Below are 19,504 nucleotides of genomic sequence, written 5' to 3' on the forward strand. Positions count from 1 at the left end.
TATTTATATATTACGATTATATATTCGGGGCTTAATTTAGCGCTTAAATGTAATTAATTACTAAACAATAAACTTAAAACAGGGCAGGTAGCTTTTTACTAAGTTAACACTTCTAACCTCTATTTACACATAGTTAATATAAAACTTCTGAGTTAGTTTATTCAGTGTTTGAGTAGATTTAAATACTCGTACGAATCAGATATTAGTATCTGATTCGTAAGATTTAATGAAAAAAACGTAGGATAATCCTGTTTTCTTCCCGATATCAAAGAAAAACAAAATCCGACACAAACTTTATTGGTAACTAGTTTCTTACTTACACACAAACTTTATAAGCGTTTCTTGTTTTCCTGGGTTTTTCGGACTTTTATGTTAGTTTAACCTAAATAATTAAGTTGATTCTGAAAAAGATCACTCTTATTTTAAGTGCAATTATATTTTTATTGAATTACCTACACGAACTTCTTTTCGCCTTAATATGTTTTTTTTCGCTTAGCCTACTTTTTTACTAGTAAGATACCAACATATGGAACATATAGCTATGCTCCATTATTACTACTTATTGAAATAAAAATCTAATAAAATTGTTCCAGCCGTCTTACAGTTTAGCAGTTAGCAACATATTTTGCAATTCATTATCATAATATAAGTACATTTTTTTTCAATAACACGCTAGTCTAACTATTTTATATCCTATGTATATTAAGTGTAGTTTGAAGTTATGTATTGTCTTAGTCGAGGAAACAAACTTATTTTTACGTATTTTGTATTATTTCTCGTATTATAAAATAATGAAGCTTTTTATACAATAATACAAATAATCAAATAAGCAGAGTCATAAACAATTTTTGTACTACAATAAAATGCCCACAGAATAATTACAAACCCAAATAACACCATATGTGGGTTACATCCGCGCCTAACAATCCGTACATAACAATTGTTATAAAAAGCCATAGATAACAATACAATCATATTGGTAAAACCGTCAAGAGGGTTCTAGGTTCGCAATTAAAAGGGTTCCTCAGCAATATAAACGTAAACCATACCACTTTATCGAGATTTAAACTGGCGAAAGATATATTCATATCTTAGTTCGGGAATAATCTTCTTAATAATATTTTTTTTTGTTCTTTTAACATCTCATATGTTCCTTTCATAAATATATTAGGGTTGTCAACAGAAACACTGGAAAAAAAGAAACGTGTGGCACTCGGGGACTGCCGCGGTAAAGCTATTGCATAGAATTTTATATCAACTTATGCAATTACAATTATTTATTTAATTTTTTTTTATATATTTGACACTTTGACATTAATTCAATCTACCACTCTACTAGGCTCAAACTAACAAGCCTATATAGTATTTCTCACTCTGTGTGTGAGAAAAGATTGAATTGACAAAATATTTGCTTCATGACAGATCTTATACTGTAATAAATAGTTGGTCTTTTTTAATATTTTAATCTATAACTGTCATAAATAACTAGCATTTTAGGATTGTCACATGGAACCCTAAAATGCTAGTTATTTTAACATTAAAATAATATTTGTGGTCTCCAATACCTTTTTTGACATGTGCCCAAGGGGTTAAGTAAGGGTTAAAACACTTTTGTTTTCTTTATGGTTTTCATAGAAAGGGTTAAAGGGCGTCGTTCGCGCCTTCCCGCTGTGTTGTCATGTGAAAAAAAGGATTTATGTCGAAAAATATTTGACATCTCCATACAAGGGGTTGCAAAAAATCTCGCGTATTAAACGAAACCGGAATTTTTGTCTATTACAAACATTTAATTCTTAAAAATTATATTTTTATTACGCTCGCGTGTTCTTTTATAAGCGTACGCAGTTTTTTTTTACTTCACTAAGACATAATTTCTACTAACTAATAATCGTTTATTTTAGTTGATGTTTAAAAGTTTTAGTAGACAAATCATTGAATTTGTTTGTATCTTATTATAAACCCGATTGCCATACAAGGATTGTTTTCCTAAAAATTATAGATTAATTGGCATAACCAATTTCCTATATTACGTTTTTAAGTTAATCTTAGACACCCAAAATCTTCACTTACAAATTAGTAGGTACGATAACGTCATACCCTGATACGCTCTAACAAAGTTATTCCAGCTTAGTCATAGAGCCTTCGGGCACTCAGTAGCTAAACTAGTCCAGTATATTCCATATCACGCTCGACGACTTATATACCACCTATACTGTAGTAGCTAACTACAAAAGGGCTTTAATTATCGGTTTTGTAAGCTCTCAATTTGTATGTCTTCCAAAAACAGTTCACAGACAACATAACAATGCTTATATACGATACACTAATTAGGTTTGATAACAAATAAATAAATCAGTGGCGCTACAACCTCTTTAGGTCTAGGCCGCAGATTTCTGAATCTGTTTCATGATCATTTTATAAATCTAATAGGCAAGTAGGTGATCAGCCTCCAGTGACAGACGTCGTCGACTTTTTGGGTCTAAGACATGGCGGTTTCCTGACGATGTTTTCCTTCGCCGTTCGAGCAAATGTTAAATGCGCACATAGAAAGAAAGTCTATTGGTGCACAGCCGGGGATCGAACCTATGATCTCAGGTATGAGAGTCGCACGCTGAAGCCACTAGGCCTCTGTTGTTTAAAAAAAATATTTAATATATATTACTTTCAGCTAAAAGCAAAACACCAATCATGTATCATTTAAAAATGGTTAAAAGACAACATTTTTATTAAAGTGCCTTACGAATTCATTGCAATAATGAAATCGTGTCTTCTCTCCGACATAAATGTCACGTAATGCCGTTAAGTAAGGCCTGATTAATTAGGTCTTAAGGATTAAATTACCAAAAATATCTCACCAAAGTGTACAATTAGACAATATATAAACAAACCGCACTCACGTTATAAATGCGACGATAAATTGTGGTTCCGAAATGTTGGATGCTGACATTAGTTCGCGTTCTACGTAAATTATTCAACTATTCTTTAAAATTTTAACTCGTCCTTTAGGAATTCTGAATAAGCCTGAAAGTGGGACAGCGTAGATTGAGACTTTATGAATTATTCTTCAAATAGGACGCGAATTATGATGCTCTTTTCAACTAGTTTTCACCTTGGATTCTTCTGCATTTAAATATCAAGTTTACGAAGAATGATGTTTAATAATAAGACCGAGTGGGTTGAAAATGATGTACTTGCGATGCGCAAGTGTGGGTCTCAGCTCTGAATTAAAAAAACTATCATAAATTTTGGTAACAAGATCTTTAATATCTACTAAATCTTAAAGAAGAACACAAGAAACACATCAGTCCTTTTTAACGTTCAGGCAGTGAGGACCAACGTCGGTTGTATTGCTTCTCTACACAGATCTCTATCTGCATTAAATGACGCTCTGAGACGTTAGGCAGATCCATTTAATGACTATATATCCTCCATTTAATGACTATATAGACTCTATATATCCGTGACTAATAGTAACAATTGCAAAGTATAAATATATTTATTATAATAAGTTTTTGCATATTTGTATTTCTTAATCTAGTTTGTCTTTTGTTTTTTGTCATTGTCATTAATGCTAATGCATGTATCTGTTTATTGTATCACATGTGTTCCTGTAAGTGTTTGTATGTGTTTCTTTGATGTGCTTTTTAAAATAAAATAAAATATTATTTAATATAACCTCAATTTTATTTATTTCATTGTAGAAAATATATAATATACTAGAAAATCCAACAAGTGTACATCCTCAAACGTATAACATGTACAAAAACACTAATCGAATTTTTATATCGTCCACACTCAATAATAATAAATGGGAATCAAAATCCATCGCATTAGGGGTTATAATTGTGTGAAACTTTAAAATTACCCGCTTATCCGACGCTGCAAGTGGCACTCACCACAGATTACACAATTCAAATTTAGAAGTGATACCCTTTTGTAAATAATTTTTAACAAATGTCACGGCGCATTATCTCTGGATAAAAAACGGTTTATTACACCGAGGGCTGCCATATTGGGGTACTTTAAAACGAATCGTTGAATTAAATGTAATTGTTCGCTCGTTAATAAATTGTGGGGAATTTAATGATAGCTTTTTTATTTTTCGTTTATTAAGTAAGCTTTGAATTTGTATGTCGTCCGAAAACAATTCACAGATGACACAACTTTACGTAATTTCCTTAACACAGAGTACCGTTGATAATAATTTAACAACGAAAGAGTTTGTATATGTGAATATTTGTTTTATTAAATATGTATTGTATACAGATAAAAGCAAAACACCGTTGGTACATACTTAAAAAAAGTTTAAATACGCAATCTTAGACTTCCTTACGAACTGTATATAATTAATAATTTAAATAATTAGTATTATTTAACTTGGTATAAATTTATTGCAATTATTATATATTGTCTACTATCCCACATACATATATGTCACGTCATCGTTGTCTCACTAATACCTCTATTGTTCTCTTTGAAAAAACATCGCGACATAAGGTGTGAATGTTCACCAATTTACTGACCATTGAAAGTATAAAAAAACACCCTAGTTCTAGTACCATTTGTGCCCACTTGACCCTACGCATAAATTATGCAAAATCATCTGCCGATGCCATCCCATGAATATTCGAGGGCTGATTTGTTCCAATTATTGTTATTGATATTGGATTTTCACCACTCATTAATTATGTCCAGTTAATCTTAAAAACAGTTAAGGGTTGCGTAAAATAATTCAATAAAACATCTTAATGAAAAGTATCGATTATGCATTAAAGCAGTGTTATCTGAGCGTGCGACTCTCATCCCTGGAACCGTAGGCTTGATCCTTTGGCGTTGCGTAGAGATGTGGGGTCACTCTGCTTCTTCTACCGCATTTACCATGAAGAATGTTTAGAGGAGTTGTTTGGATTAATACCTGCAGCTGAGTTTCATCATCGGACGTCAAGGCAGAATACGAAATTCCACCCGTATCCCCTCGACGTCCGCCGTTCCACAACAGCGCGTTTTTCAAGGCAGTTTTTGCCGCCCACCACCACTTTGTGGAACCAGCTGCCCACTGAAGTATTTCCGAACCAATTCGACTTAGGGTCTTTCAAGAAAAGAGCGTACCAATTCTTAAAAGGTCGGCAACGCATTCGCAAACCCTCAGACATTGAGACTATCATATCACTAATATCAGGTATGCCCCGCCGTTTGCCCCTGGTTTATAAAAAAACATAATCTAACCCAAGCTCGGATCAACCTAAATTTAGCAAATATCTAAAAAATCTAATATAAAACACAAATAAAGATATCTAACGGACTTAAATCTCCCCCAAATGACCCGTATCAACTGAATCGCATTTCCCGCAAAACTAACGTTTTGTAAAAATAAATCTCTCAAAGCTTATGTCAACAGAGGGGCATTAGAATATATTAGAATATGTAATTTGTTTAATAAGGATTAGGGGTCGCACAGGTGCGTTTTACATACAAGAGCACTTTTCTATAGCCACTTAAAAGAAACTCGCGATATCAAAATCAAATCAGAAAATGCTAATTTAATCTTTTGCATAGAATCACTTGTATTTTACACGAATGAAATTTAAAATTAAATAATTACTGTTTATTACTAATAAATAAATAAATCAGTGGCTCTACAACCTCATTAGGTCTTGGCCTCAGATTTCTGAATCTGTTTCATGATCATTTTTAAATGTAATAGGCAAGTAGGTGATCAGCCTCCAGTGCCTGACACACGTCGTCGACTTTTTGGGTCTAAGATATGTCGGTTTCCTCACGATGTTTTCCTTCACCTTTCGAACAAATGTTAAATGCGCACATAAAAAGGAAGTCCATTGGTGCACGGCTGGGGATCGAACCTACGACCTCAGGTATGAGAGTCGCATGCTGAAGCCACTAGGCCAACACTGCTCACTATTATTTATTTTTATAAGTTATAAACAGCAATTTATAATCTCTGGATTAGTTTGGTTTCATTATGGAATACAGTTAAAATCTGTTATAACGACATTGAAGGGACTCGATATTTTTATCAATCCCTAAATAAAATTAATGATACACATTTTAATTTCAAAAAATGTATTTTCATATTTAATAATCGCGTAAAATCCGTTAATAAAATCCCTTAACACAAAATTTAAGCTCATTGTACTGTTAAAATTCTTAAACGTAAAATTGGATTTTTTCCTGTTTTATGGTTAAGCTCATAACGTAACGCGAACGAAACGTTAAAAAGGTTCCTTGAGCTATTTCAATGGAAAAGAGTTTTCCTACAAATCTTTTTACGACTCTGACGGTATCTTTTAATTGTATTATCCTTTGAGGATTAATTACTAATAAGCATACATTCAAAAAAGTTATTCACTCCGAACCCATTTCTGTGGTCGTAGGTTCGATGCACCTATGGACTTTCTTTCTATGTGCGCATCTAACAATCGGAACGGGGAAGGAAAACATTGTGAGGAAACCGGCTTGCCTTAGACCCCTAAAGGTCCAGGTGCGTCAGCTACAGAAAGCTGATCAGCTACTTGCCTATCAGATTTTTTTTATAGAACAGGGGGCAAATACTAATGGTCAAACACAGGGTTCACCTGTTGTGTTCAAGTGATGCCGCCGCCCATGGACATTCTCAATGCTAGAGGGCTCGCGAGTGCGTTGCCGGCCTTTACATTAACAAATATCATGTAACAGATACAGAAATCTGAGGCCCAGACCGAAAGAGGTTGAAGCCACTGTTTTTTTTTATATTGACCAGCTACGTATTAGAAGAAAGCTTGCTTTATACCTACTCTAGGTATACCCCACCGTTTGCCCCTGTTCTATAAAAAAATTGGATTATCGGTGTAGTTGTTAATGTGAATTCTATCGCATTAGTTGTAACGAATACACCAAAAAGCAGGTGTCTCACACTTCCTGCTATAATGTACACGATAGAGAGACTTTAGAAATTTTAACTCAGTTTTTATGTAAACATGCAAAGTGCCTTTGAATTATGCACCGTGAGGAAATGAAGAAAATTTATCTTATGAGTACGAGAAAACTTAAGTGGCTGAAATGTTCGCTCTGAAGTTTTTGAGCGAACTGAAACTTTGTGTTAACTAAGCTTAGACGCTAATAAAAGTTTCTTAGTGCTTTTTATGTAGACTTATTGGGTTTATGTTAATTTTTGAAACTAATCCAATTATAACCAAGAACGTAAACAGATAAAATCCATTAATTTTTTTTCAACCACAATGATTTTTGGTTATATTTAAAATTAGCGGCTTTACTGAATATAAATAGTGTATGGTAGTATAAATGAAGTATATTTTAATAAATAAATAAACAACAACCAAGTTAAAACCCAGATTTAACATAAATGATACGAAAGTAAATCATATTCTCTAGCGAAGTATATGCAGTCCGGAAAAAAGATATTCTTATCTTTTCAGATTTTAAGGTACTACTGAAACGCCTCACATCGATCTAGAATATGTTAGTCTAGACTCTAGATGGATACGAAAAGCTGCGTTCATGTGTGCTACCTGTGGTTGTAAAGATGGACACAAAAAGCGCAAAATCAGCACAAAAAAGCGCCTCATTTCCTGTGACCGCCAAAACAAAGTAAGCGATAATACTTCACGAATGCTCTTTTATCATTGATGAGAAATATAATTGAATACGCTAACATATAGGGTTGTCTTTGAGCATTAAAAAATATAGAGGACTCTGAATATATAAGCATCAAGCGAGTTGCACTGGTTGGTATTATTTTATGTTAAGAACAATTACATCGCTAACTTGAGTAAATGTATTAGATGAAATAGATTTTAAAAAGAAAACAAACATTTAAACACAATAATTACATGAAATAACTCTTTGGGCATTTTAATGGATGTTTAACGAGCAACTGTGGAAGAGTTGCCGAGAAAGCTTGACTAGCCAAGTCAATTTGGAAAGAATGGGCCATAGAGAAGAGATTCCAATCGTAATCCAATCCAATCGTTCTGGTGTTGGTAATTATTTATTATATATTAATAAAGATGGTAATTTTAATTATAATAAATGTGCTTTAGCAACCCTAAATGTTCAATCAACGGTTGGTTAACGGATAAAACGGGAAAATATTTTTATATTTGCTACGTTTAAATCAGTCAATGGACCATTAATACCTTTGTAGTCACCATCAGATGAAAAATGGGGAAATCGAAATGAATAGGAGCATAAAAAAGTAAAAATAAATCAGTTGAGCGACACTTTTAAGACCTCATTTCTGTATCTGCTTTATGATCAGTTGTCAATCTATTAGGCAATGAGGTGTCTGTCCTGGGTCCTGTGCCTGACACACGCCGTTGAAATTTTGTTGGATTCACGGCGGTTTGACGATGTTTTCCTTCACTGTATGAACGAATGTTAAATGTGTACAGTATCCATTGATGCACAGCCGAGGATCGAACTAAGACCTCAGGGCTGAAATTCGGCCATGTATATAATAACTAGTACTTTAAACCTCAAATACTTAACATTATGTAACTAGTAATATGACTAGTACTACTAGTATGAATGTAATGTAATGGTGAATGTGGTAAATCACAGAACAAATTTTATTTTATTTTTACTTATGTAACTTAAATGACGTTGTGGTTTATGACATTTTCTTTTGAATTATTGTATGTAAAGGGAGGATAAAACTTGCTGAGTTTCTTGCCCGTTCTCTCAGAACAAGACCTCCTGGTAGTCTTGCAAACGGATGGCGTAGTTTTGCTCTTTCGCGAATTTTGTAAACGTTTTTGACATTCATAAGCATGCCTTAAGTCGCATCTAAACTGAATAAATAAATTTTGATTTTGACTAAATTACTATTACATTAATCTTAGCTTTTATGTGGATCTTTTTAAAATCACTAATACAAGGCAAAAGAAGTCCAAACGCGACTTATTGCAATTCATACAATTCAGAACCTTATCTTGAACGCTGTGTAATTTCCATACATCATGCAAAGATATTTGCTCATTAAGCTACAGTTTAATAAACGCCTCTAAATATGACTGAATGTTTATCAAATACTAATAGAGTCGACCTTCATAATTTACGAAAGACAGGATACTCAGTGGGTAAACACAGAAGGCTCTGTGGTTATTAGAAGCCAAATATAGTCACTAGTTGATTCACATGAATACCGATTTCTACTACTTAATCTTATATCAACAGCATTTTAGTTAAATGTTTATGAGTACCGTACAAACGACGGTTAATTAACCTGGGACCGATCAGGAAGGTTAGTCCTCTGGGGCACATAGGACCTGGGGACTAAAGTCAAGTAATTCATTTTAACCGTCGCTGTATATCATTTAAATATTTGATGTGATGTTTTTTGTCAAACTGTATATCTCTGTGGCTTAATGGTGAATTAAAGTCTTGCTGGGGCTGCTGAGCAACCCAAGTGTTCTCCAAGAAAAAAATAACACTGGCGTTACAACCTCTTTAATGCTCCTTTTTTTTAATTCTAATTGGCAAGTAGGTGATCAGCCGCCAGTGCCTGACACACGTCGTCGACTTTTTTTGGGTATAAGATATGTCGGTTTCTTCACGATGTTTTCCTTCACCGTTCGAGCAAATGTTACATGCGCACAAACAAAGAAAGTCCATTGGTGCACAGCCGGGGATCGAACCTACGATCTCAGGTATGAGAGTCGCACGCTGAAGCCACTAGGCTAATACTGCTCCAAGAACATGGATTATATGACTTACATATATATGCGACGGCGCAGGCCAATGTTGTACGTGGTACCATAGACCAGAATCAGTCTGTTACTGCTGACGTAGAAATATGACTCTTTATACCCTATTGATACTTTATGAGTGCGAATTACAAAAAAGGGGGTAGAACTAACTACGAAAATGTCCTTCATTTTACTATAATTATATAAATATAGTCCAACTAGCTAATTTCGAGGCAACTTCATGCGATGACTGTAACACAGCAAAATTTACGCATTGTTGATTTTACGTAGCGAAACCCTCTAAATAATTTATTTATAGTAAGAAAATTCGTAAGTTTTCAAAATAACATAAGAAAAATTAAATTAATGTTTTTCATAACTTGATTTCTCATCACAAAAAATTGTATTTTATTTACATGAGAAACTTAATGTGTACAGAGTATCTCGTTCGTGTATTTCACTTTGCCATCAGCCGTCCCAATTTTAGTCTACTAGGCTCATTCTGATATGTATCTTTAATGCCCTTTTGAATTGGTTAAGTGCGCTAATATACGAATTTTAGACTGTAATTGATTTAATAATTGAACACCCTCGTACATAATAGACTTCTTCAAATAATTTGCGGCTTCGGCAAGATAAGCAAACTCGCTCGACGAGTATTGCGTGTAGTGGTGTGTTTGATTTTTTTTAATGATAAGCAATTATGGAGAATTTCTTTTTAAATTAAGATACAGTTGCTATAATATAGTTGTTTAATCATCATAATTTTGTAAATGAACTCAAGTGCTTAAGAATATTTATTTTGATAAGTCTCAAAACATGCAGATAGTAGTATAATATTTTATGATTCATTAGACTGTACTTTATTATAATATACCAATGTATTATGAAATATTGAGAGTAATTTATATAAAACAAAAGAAAAAAGTTGAAAATGAAAAAGCGTTAAGGAGTTAGATTACTTCTAAAAAAATATTGATTTTTATACATTAGTCACGTGACACAAATGCACACAAATCAAAAATTACGTAGCAGATTTCTAAATACCTCGTAATGACAATTGACGCAATAAAAACTTAACTTTGCGTGTTCGCATAGAAACAAATTATTAATTTCAATTGTTTAAGCCAAAAATTTTACAGGTTCCAGTCACTAATAAATAATCTAGTATCTAATAAGTCTAATCTAAAGCTTTAACTAGTACATTTTACGTATCAGCTTCCGAGATTATAAAAATATAAATGAAGAAAACATATTTATATTACAAATTTAAAGTTCACTGTTTAAAGGAAAATGTTTAGTATTACAATAATTTTCGATCAAAGGACGGTGTTTATTGTGCAGACAACTGTTAATAATGAAACATCTAACCTAGAATCAACGAACCAATTCGACTTGGGGTCCTTCAAGAAAAGTCACTTAACACTTAGCCTTTTAATTATGTAATTTTAATAAAAGTATAAGTAGTAGTAATCCATCGACGATTTTTGAGAGGAATTTTAATTCAATTTATGTAAATTTTTAAAAACTTATATCCGTATCCGGGCTATATTCCAAAGAAAATATAAAAATAAACTAACAGAGATTTATCATATAAGCTCGGTGTCATTTGACACAGCCTTTTGACCTTTGTGCCAGCTTTATTAAGACTAAAATCGATTTCCAGGTCACTAACCTAGCAGATGTTGCACAGCTCCCATTGTGTAGACAATTGATTAGATGGTCAGTTCAATCATCATCAATAAGGTTATTGGAAAGCTAGGAGTTATAGGCTGTAGGCATTACGGAACGGTTTAATAGGGCTTAAATTCATTGGATAAACCATCAATGTCAAATATAATTAACATCCACTTAATTGATATTTGTACGAACTCTGTCTTGCGCGCTGTCCCATTAAGATTATTTCTAGTCATCGATTTATAATCCGACAATCATGGGGAGATGAGTATTACAGTACTAATATCGTTATTAAAATGGTGGAGTCGTAGAAGGGTGAAAATTAAAGGCTGTATGATTTTTTAATCTATATAATAGAAAATAAATTTGAATGAGCCAACATTATCACCAAGGCGTATAAATATTCCGACCTATTCACAGATAAATACTCAAAAAAATTCTTAAACTTGGTCGAGTTTTTCGGAGTTTGGTTACAAAGACTGTGACACGAGAATTGTATTTACATAAATTTCTTTATTAGAAGTTATTTGAATATTAAAATCAAACAATAGAAATTGATATCAATGTATAGAATAAAAATCTATGAGTCATTTTTGTTAAATATCAAGGGTTTGTACGTGATTTTTAAATTAAATTTTTCAAAGTAAAGGAATTTATTTGGTTAGTGTATTCAAATGTTATTGTAGATATTTTAATAAAGCTTTTCTGGCTAAGTTCACAAGAGTTGCTAGCTATATTGTTAGTTATGGATAGATAGATTTAGGAATATAAGTTTAATTTTTTAATGTTTTTATCTAGAATAGTTGGTGTGGGATTTTGGAATTCTATCGTATTAGTAATTACTGTTAAGATAGAAAAATGTAGTGATAAATAAATAAATAAATTGAATATTTAATAATAACCACTGCCGAATTTGTCTAAGTGTGTAGATTAGAGATACAAAGATTGGGCTCTACAAAAATTGTGTCGTTAAAGCACTTTTGCTTTAGAACAACATTTTTATTTAGGTCACATGACAACAAACTATTTAACTCGTGGTTTTTGCAAGAAAAGTCTTTATCCAAGTATAAGATAGTATTGCCGAAGTGTAGAGTGATATAATCCATCCCTAGCTCAATGTCCTTCGTTCCACAACTAATAATAATAATATAATATATATATGTATATATGTAGATAAATTAAAAATATATGAACAGACCTAGATGTTATTGATGTTTCACGTTAATTATTATAGTTTCTTAATATCATTCCAGTAGCTGTTATTATAAAGAATGGAAGGTTTAAAGATTTTCTATAATATTTATTTTTGCAATAACGTATTGTTATTCGAAGAACTTGTTCATGAATTCACAGTACTTGATTGAATTGTCAATCCAATAGAGTTCGAACTATATAAAATGGAAATTATATTATTTAAGTGGATAATAAAATGCCCAGTCTTTGTGTGACCAAAAGTATTATAATTATGTTATTAAGTTTTATTATTTTATGTAACTCACTATTTTCCAAATTCATCTTTAACAATGTATACTTATTTGTTAATTTATTTTTGTACACTTATCAGATAATTTTCTATACTTGGTGACTTTGAAAACGTTTTAAAATCAATATAAATCATATCCATGAACTAGAAATTTCTATTTAATACTTACAAAACAAATTATATTATTGCACTTTTTCATTCTTAATTTTAATTTAAAAAATTATGTACACTGCCTCAGGGAAAGTTAATAAAATCAGTTATCGTGAATTTTATAAATCTTTATATGAAACCAAAAACTACTGTAAATGATCTTTAATTGTGTGTAATTTGAACATGTATGTAAGTACTCAAAAATGTCACTTCTGTCTGACGACAAATTTTCTTACACGAGCTTATTTCAAACAGAAATTTTAACCCGTTCCAAATTACATATCACGTCATATTATTCACAGTAGTATTTTTTTCATATAAAGATTTATACAATTCACGATAATTGGTTTTATTTTTTTATTGTCTATGATATAAGGGACGTCATAATACTTAGGAGTTTAAGCATAAAATTATTCTAAAATACTTTAGTACAAGAAACATAAAATTGTACTAAACATTAATCTGATAGCGAGCTCATTCTACAAAGGAAACATTTTGAAACAGCGCGGTTGCTACCAAAATGACGCCGCCATCTCATTGTTTAGCTTAGAAGATTAAAGCTATAAACTTTGGGTCATGCATACGACAAATGCTATTTAAATAGACTGACCAGAATGTTTTAGTAACTAAAACATAAATGCGGCTATTATTAAGCCGAATTGGTACACACTAAGCTAAATACGATATGTATTATGAAGAAAGAAAAACTTTTTTACGTAATTCCCTAGTCTCTTCCATCTGACAATCTAATGAATCATTCATAAGTAATGATTATAAGTACTTGAAGTGATAAATTATACATAACACTAAAATAGTCCTACAATACAAATACTATAGTTTTAGTTATAGGATAAGATAGAAAATGTTGGTTTATTATTAACTGAACATTTTGTTTTGTTTTTCATGTAATAGGATGCAAACGGAAACGATACCGCTGCCCATGGACACTCACACTGTAAGAAATCTCGCAAGTGCGTTGCTGGCCTTTCAAGAATTGGTACGCTCTTTTCAAAAAGGAAGCTAATTCGAATTGGTTCGACTTGAGGCTTCGACGGCTAGAATAAAAATAACGTTGTACATATATTATTATTTTGCTTACCGGCATAAAAATAACTGGATTTATTTAGCGGTATTAAAGAACTTTCTATATAAGCTCCTCAAGGGTAGGTCGTAACTTGGAGACGACAAATTACGAAGAAAAAACCTTTTTATATCTCTCTTATTTGTATTACCGTAATAAGTTTAATATGTCACGTTCTAACTTTGTGTACGCAACGTGTTCGAATTATTTATTTTTATTAGCCTTTTTGAAGACTTGTGCCAGTAGTACACATAGCATAAAATTCAATTTTTGATTTTTGTACAATTCGCTCCTACGCAAAATGTAAGAAATAAATTAAATATTAATTTCATTTATTCATTGTACAGAATCAAATGTAATGATATATATATAAAACAATATCTATTTTAGAACATCCTTTTTTATAATTTTTGGCACTAAATCTATATTTTTCGTATTTCTTATACATATACATTCGATGTGGTGCTATTCAGTCTTTTAGCGCAGCGAAGTAACGTCGTATTTATTTTGCAAACTGTTGTCGTTGCATACTTCGAATTTTGAAATAAGAATTTCTACATTTTAACGTTTAATTTGTGTCTGTGTGCAAATAATTTGGCTTCTGTTTCCGGTTTACTCACACATAAAATGGTATTTGTTTGGTATGGGTGTGTCGGCATTCGAATACATGACATTTGAAATGTTTTTTCACTAAGCAATATTATTCTTTAATATTTTTTATAAGCAATATTATTCGTTAGTTTTCTTTTGTGCAAAATTCGTGTCTCAACACTATGAAGTAAAAATATTTTTTTGTTCAGAGCTTAGTACTAATAGTGTGGGTACTTTGCGTTTATATCACGATCGTCAGAGAATTTAGTATGTAATTGCGCTAATGAGTTCTCTCATTACGCTTAACATAAAAACTTTTTACCATATTTTATGGTTTGAGGACCTGCGCATCAAATTTCTTTTTATATTTTGATAAAGCTAATTAGGTCGAAGAACATGAGAATCACCCACCTGCTAAAAAGGGTTTTATGTTTACTTGATTTTTTATTTTGACAAAGACCTTTCAAAATTTCTTGTTAAATTTTTATCAATGTATTCTACATGTCTTTCTGAAAATAGAGTACATCTCTTGCTTTTTGTATTCTACATAGTTTATTATATATAGACTGCCTTCGTGGCACTGGGTTCAAAGACAATTTCAGCTCCTAACTTGTCTATTAACGAAACGGAAATGTTTGTCTCATGTTCCCCGTTATAGGAACATACTATCGCACAATAGCAACAGGTATATATGTATATTATAAGGTATACCAAACTTGTACCATAAATAGAAAATAAAAACCGATATTATGCCTTTCATTTGCGTAGCCCAATATGTTTATTAATAGGCAAGATATTCAAGACTTCAGAACAGGGTCAGATCAGATTATAGATAAGGGACATTCACCCACAGACAATAAATAACGTCAGTCAATATATACTATACTATATAATCAATAGTTACTAAAATAGTTATAAGTTTTACTATACTAACAACATATGGACTTATTAATTGGTCTGAAATAAATGATTTTATTTTTATTTATTTTATTAATATATTATATATAACGCTGTAATGTAATTCTGAACCAATTCGAATTACGGTCCTTCAAGAAAAAGGCGTTCCAATTCTTATTGTAGTATTTTTCGCCGGCTTTTTCTCTCGGCCTACACTCTGTCTTCAAATTCAAAAACATATATTTATTTTTTCATGTATTTGTATATCTATATGAATCACTCTGTATACGTGCTAATGATAATATAAATAAATAAAAACGCATACTGCACTACACGTTATACAACAGAATTGCTATGTAAAATTCTAATTTTACATAGCAATTTAATTTTCTAATTTTTCCTATGTTCTTGTCTAGCTATTCAAAGGGAGAACGCTGCCAATATCTTCGGAACCTTGCCTAAAGGGACTCCTTTTAATAATATTTTTTAATAATTAAATTTTAAGGTTAGTTATTAGATATATTTTTAAGTATTATGTTATTTGTTTTGAATTGTATGTAAATATGTATTATTACGAAAAAAAATCTAATATGTAACTACTAAACAAAGACATCAACCAACACCGTGTAGCTAATGTAGCGTGCTCGATCTTCCTTTCTCACTCTCTCTCTCTCCATCGGTTTCAATCGCTCTCTCCCTTTTCTTCGACACAAACGCTGCAGATCTTCGTGACGTTTCATCCGTAAAAGAATTAGCCTCAAGCGCCTAAAGAAGTTTCACTTAAAAAATGTTAGTAATACTTTTTATTAAGTTATGATGCATAACATAGTCACTCGATTTAGGCATCTTTTATAAATGAATGAATCTTAAATGTATTATGTATGATTATATGAGTCTAACACGACCGAAAGACAAGTATCTTTATAGCTATTAATAAACAAAAAAAGAGGATTTAATGTAAATTTCATATTTCAACTGTTGAAAATACTACCGTTCGTACTGAGTCATTGGAACTTAATGCCATTTAGTACATACTTAAATCGTTCCTAAATTGTAGCAACCTTAGATATAAGAGAACATATAATCTACTATAAACTTCTCGTGTGTCCAACAAAAGGTAAACTGTCGAAACTTTCTCATATCAATTTGTTGTAAATCCTGAAACGGTTTACGAGTACTGAACAAAATTCCGAAGCACTTCGTTTACTGTTTGGAGACAGTCCAAGTAAAATCAAACTCCATGCTTGTTAACAACAATGCGAAACGGTGAATGACACTTACAATGTATATATTGAATTAGCTTCTTAAATTTGACACTTATGTTTTAACCTTGTACTTGTACGTTGTAAGAAATAAATGTAGCATACATTGTGAAATGAAACTGATTTAGTTGTGTATTGGAAAACATAATATAGATATAAATTGTATCCTAAATTTTGTAATGATATTGACTGATGTATGTTGTTCTATAAGTTTTAAGATATTTTACGCGTTTCTAAAGGAGACATGATTAATATAGACCAAGTGAATTCAGTAAAACGCACACGCAAAATAATGCATCGACCGAAAGCGCACATGCGCATCGCACATGGGTTGATATATCTCAGGGATACCAAGCTAATGATTGTTTTTTTTTTATTCGAAATATTGCTGATTGTTTTCAGTGAAGACTTGGGGCCCTGGTCTGCAGCCCTAAAAGTTCTTAAGTATCCGCCCCTGACGTCAGTAGTTAGTTTTTTAAAAGCCATACATTTAAATGTGTTTACTCAAGTCAATACATTAACTATACATATATAACTAACATTGCTTTGGAATGTATGTTGTAGGTAAACCTGGAGTAAGGTTTGTCGGTATTAATTTAATTTCGTGTTAAATAAAGCGTAACGTTACAAATGAACAGTGAGTGCCTTAAAAAGGTCACGTATTAACGCTAAGGACTTAATCTAATTTATTATACGGTTTCGCTCCAGATTCAATTCATGAATACACTGTCACTAGGCCTGAATTAAAAAGGTATATTATGATCAACATGTTTTGCGACGTTTTGCTGTTTTTTTTTTAAAACAGTAGAAACTGTTTAAAAAAAACAGTAGATAGAAGTTCAAGGGAATATTTTTTATTATTTTGCTCGCGCGGTTTTCCGTGAATTTGGTAGTGTGGTTGAAAACAAAAACTTTTAGTTTTGTGTTTTATATTGATAACACAGGTATGAAATTCTTTTAAGTCAGCAAGAGTCAAATTGAGTAGACTAGGCATGTTATAAAGTCAAAAGACATGTAAAGCTTTGGTTTTTTTTTAATGTAATCATATTATCACATCGATGAATGCTTTAACGAATCAAATAGAAATTTTTGCATTTTTTAAATTAAGAATTTCCTAATCAATTTAAAGAGACCTTTTTGGTTGTTCCAAACCAATTCAATGAATGAAATACAAAAATTAAGATCGAATAAATATTCAGTAAATTTTAATTATATTAAATTATAATTTCATTAGGGGGCGTCCATAAATTACGTGAGGTGTTTTTTTTTAATTTCCTGCCCCTCCCTCCCCTCCTGGTGAGAAGTCGTGAGATTTTATTCAACCCCCTCCCCCATTCCCCAATCTCACGTGAGATTTTTCAAAATGTGAGTTTCTTACGTAAACGCGTTGGATTGTTATTGTAAAAAGAAAAAAACAAATTTGCTTCGTGCTTTCATTTACGACTAGTGATTTTCATCGTATTACGATTATGCTTAAGATTAAATCTTAAGCATGTACAATCTGGATTAAATGGACCAAAATAGTTTTTTTTTTTGTTTCAATCAGAAAAAAAAATTGCGTGATATTTGCCGAGACCCCCCTCTCCAACGTAAGATTAGATGAGATTTAATTTATGGACGCCCCCTTAAGGGTTTTACAAAACATATCGAGTGCATTTTCTCTGATATGGACACTTACAGGTCTAATTGTCTTGCAGATGTACAATGATAAGCTAATACATATTTTTTCCAGGGTTAGCGTACCAGGTTACGCTGGTGGTTTATCAGCGTCATTGCCAGCTGGCGGAGGAGCGGCATGGGAGCGACTTGGTGCTGAACTCTTGCTGTCAGGCTTGGTGGCTGCTGCATACTTCGCGGCCATGGAGCGAAGGTGGACTGGCTCTGCACCTGTGTTACTCGGAGCTGCTTATTGTGCTGCAAGCTTTGTCTCTGTGAGTATAAAAATTCAAAAGTCTTGTATTTACACCATAATTCGGGGCAATGATTGTTGACTTTTGATTAAACAGTAACTATAAATAAATAAATAAATACATAAATAAACTTTAATGAGTGGTCTTTTATACCTTAAACCAATGTATGAAACTCTTTCTAATTGGTACTAGGTAGTTAAACCTTAATCTGCAGCGATAAACTCCGCTTTGTAGTCTATAATTATAGACACCGTAATTTGAAACTAGACAGCTGTGAAATGTCGAGAGGAACTGAATATCTATTGATATTCTCGGGATAAAGCAAGTGATTGATAAGCTTTGCCAACTGCGTCTATTAAAAAATCGGTGAAAAAGCCTCATATGATAGGAATAGTATCTTTATTCGAACTGAATAAGGACACCCAGGAATTTTAATTGGTGTTTAAAAAATTGTTTATAGTGATTAGAATTGGAGGAATTGAAATTGACTAGAGCCTTTAAAATTAGGAGCCAAATTACAAAACTTTGTATTTCATTTTGTATTCAAAACCTGGGCAAATAAAAAAAAAATAAAACTAGAAACATAAATAAACTTCCTGAGCTGAACTCCTGCTGAATTACAAATCATTTTGGTTTTGCAGGATCTGAAGGTCACTAAAATGTTAACTTCAATCTAATTTTTCGAAGATTCTTTGCGTATATCATTCTATAGATACTTCCTTGTTAGAAAAACAAAATGGTCTCAACAC

At 32.0% G+C, this 19,504-nt stretch overlaps 1 protein-coding gene across 2 annotated transcripts in view; it reads left to right on the plus strand.

The window, feature by feature from the left end:
* LOC110995742 (neurogenic protein big brain) overlaps window positions 1-19,504 on the plus strand; it is a 67,466-nt gene that overhangs the window by 43,219 nt on the left and 4,743 nt on the right. For both annotated transcript variants that reach the window (XM_022263041.2, XM_022263042.2), the window contains exon 3: window positions 18,578-18,776. In XM_022263041.2, coding sequence (XP_022118733.2) covers window positions 18,578-18,776 — 199 coding nt within the window. The remainder of the gene's footprint in view (window positions 1-18,577; window positions 18,777-19,504) is intronic.

This window comes from Pieris rapae, chromosome 20, assembly GCF_905147795.1.
Source record: "Pieris rapae chromosome 20, ilPieRapa1.1, whole genome shotgun sequence".
Taxonomy (NCBI): Eukaryota; Metazoa; Arthropoda; class Insecta; order Lepidoptera; family Pieridae; genus Pieris; species Pieris rapae.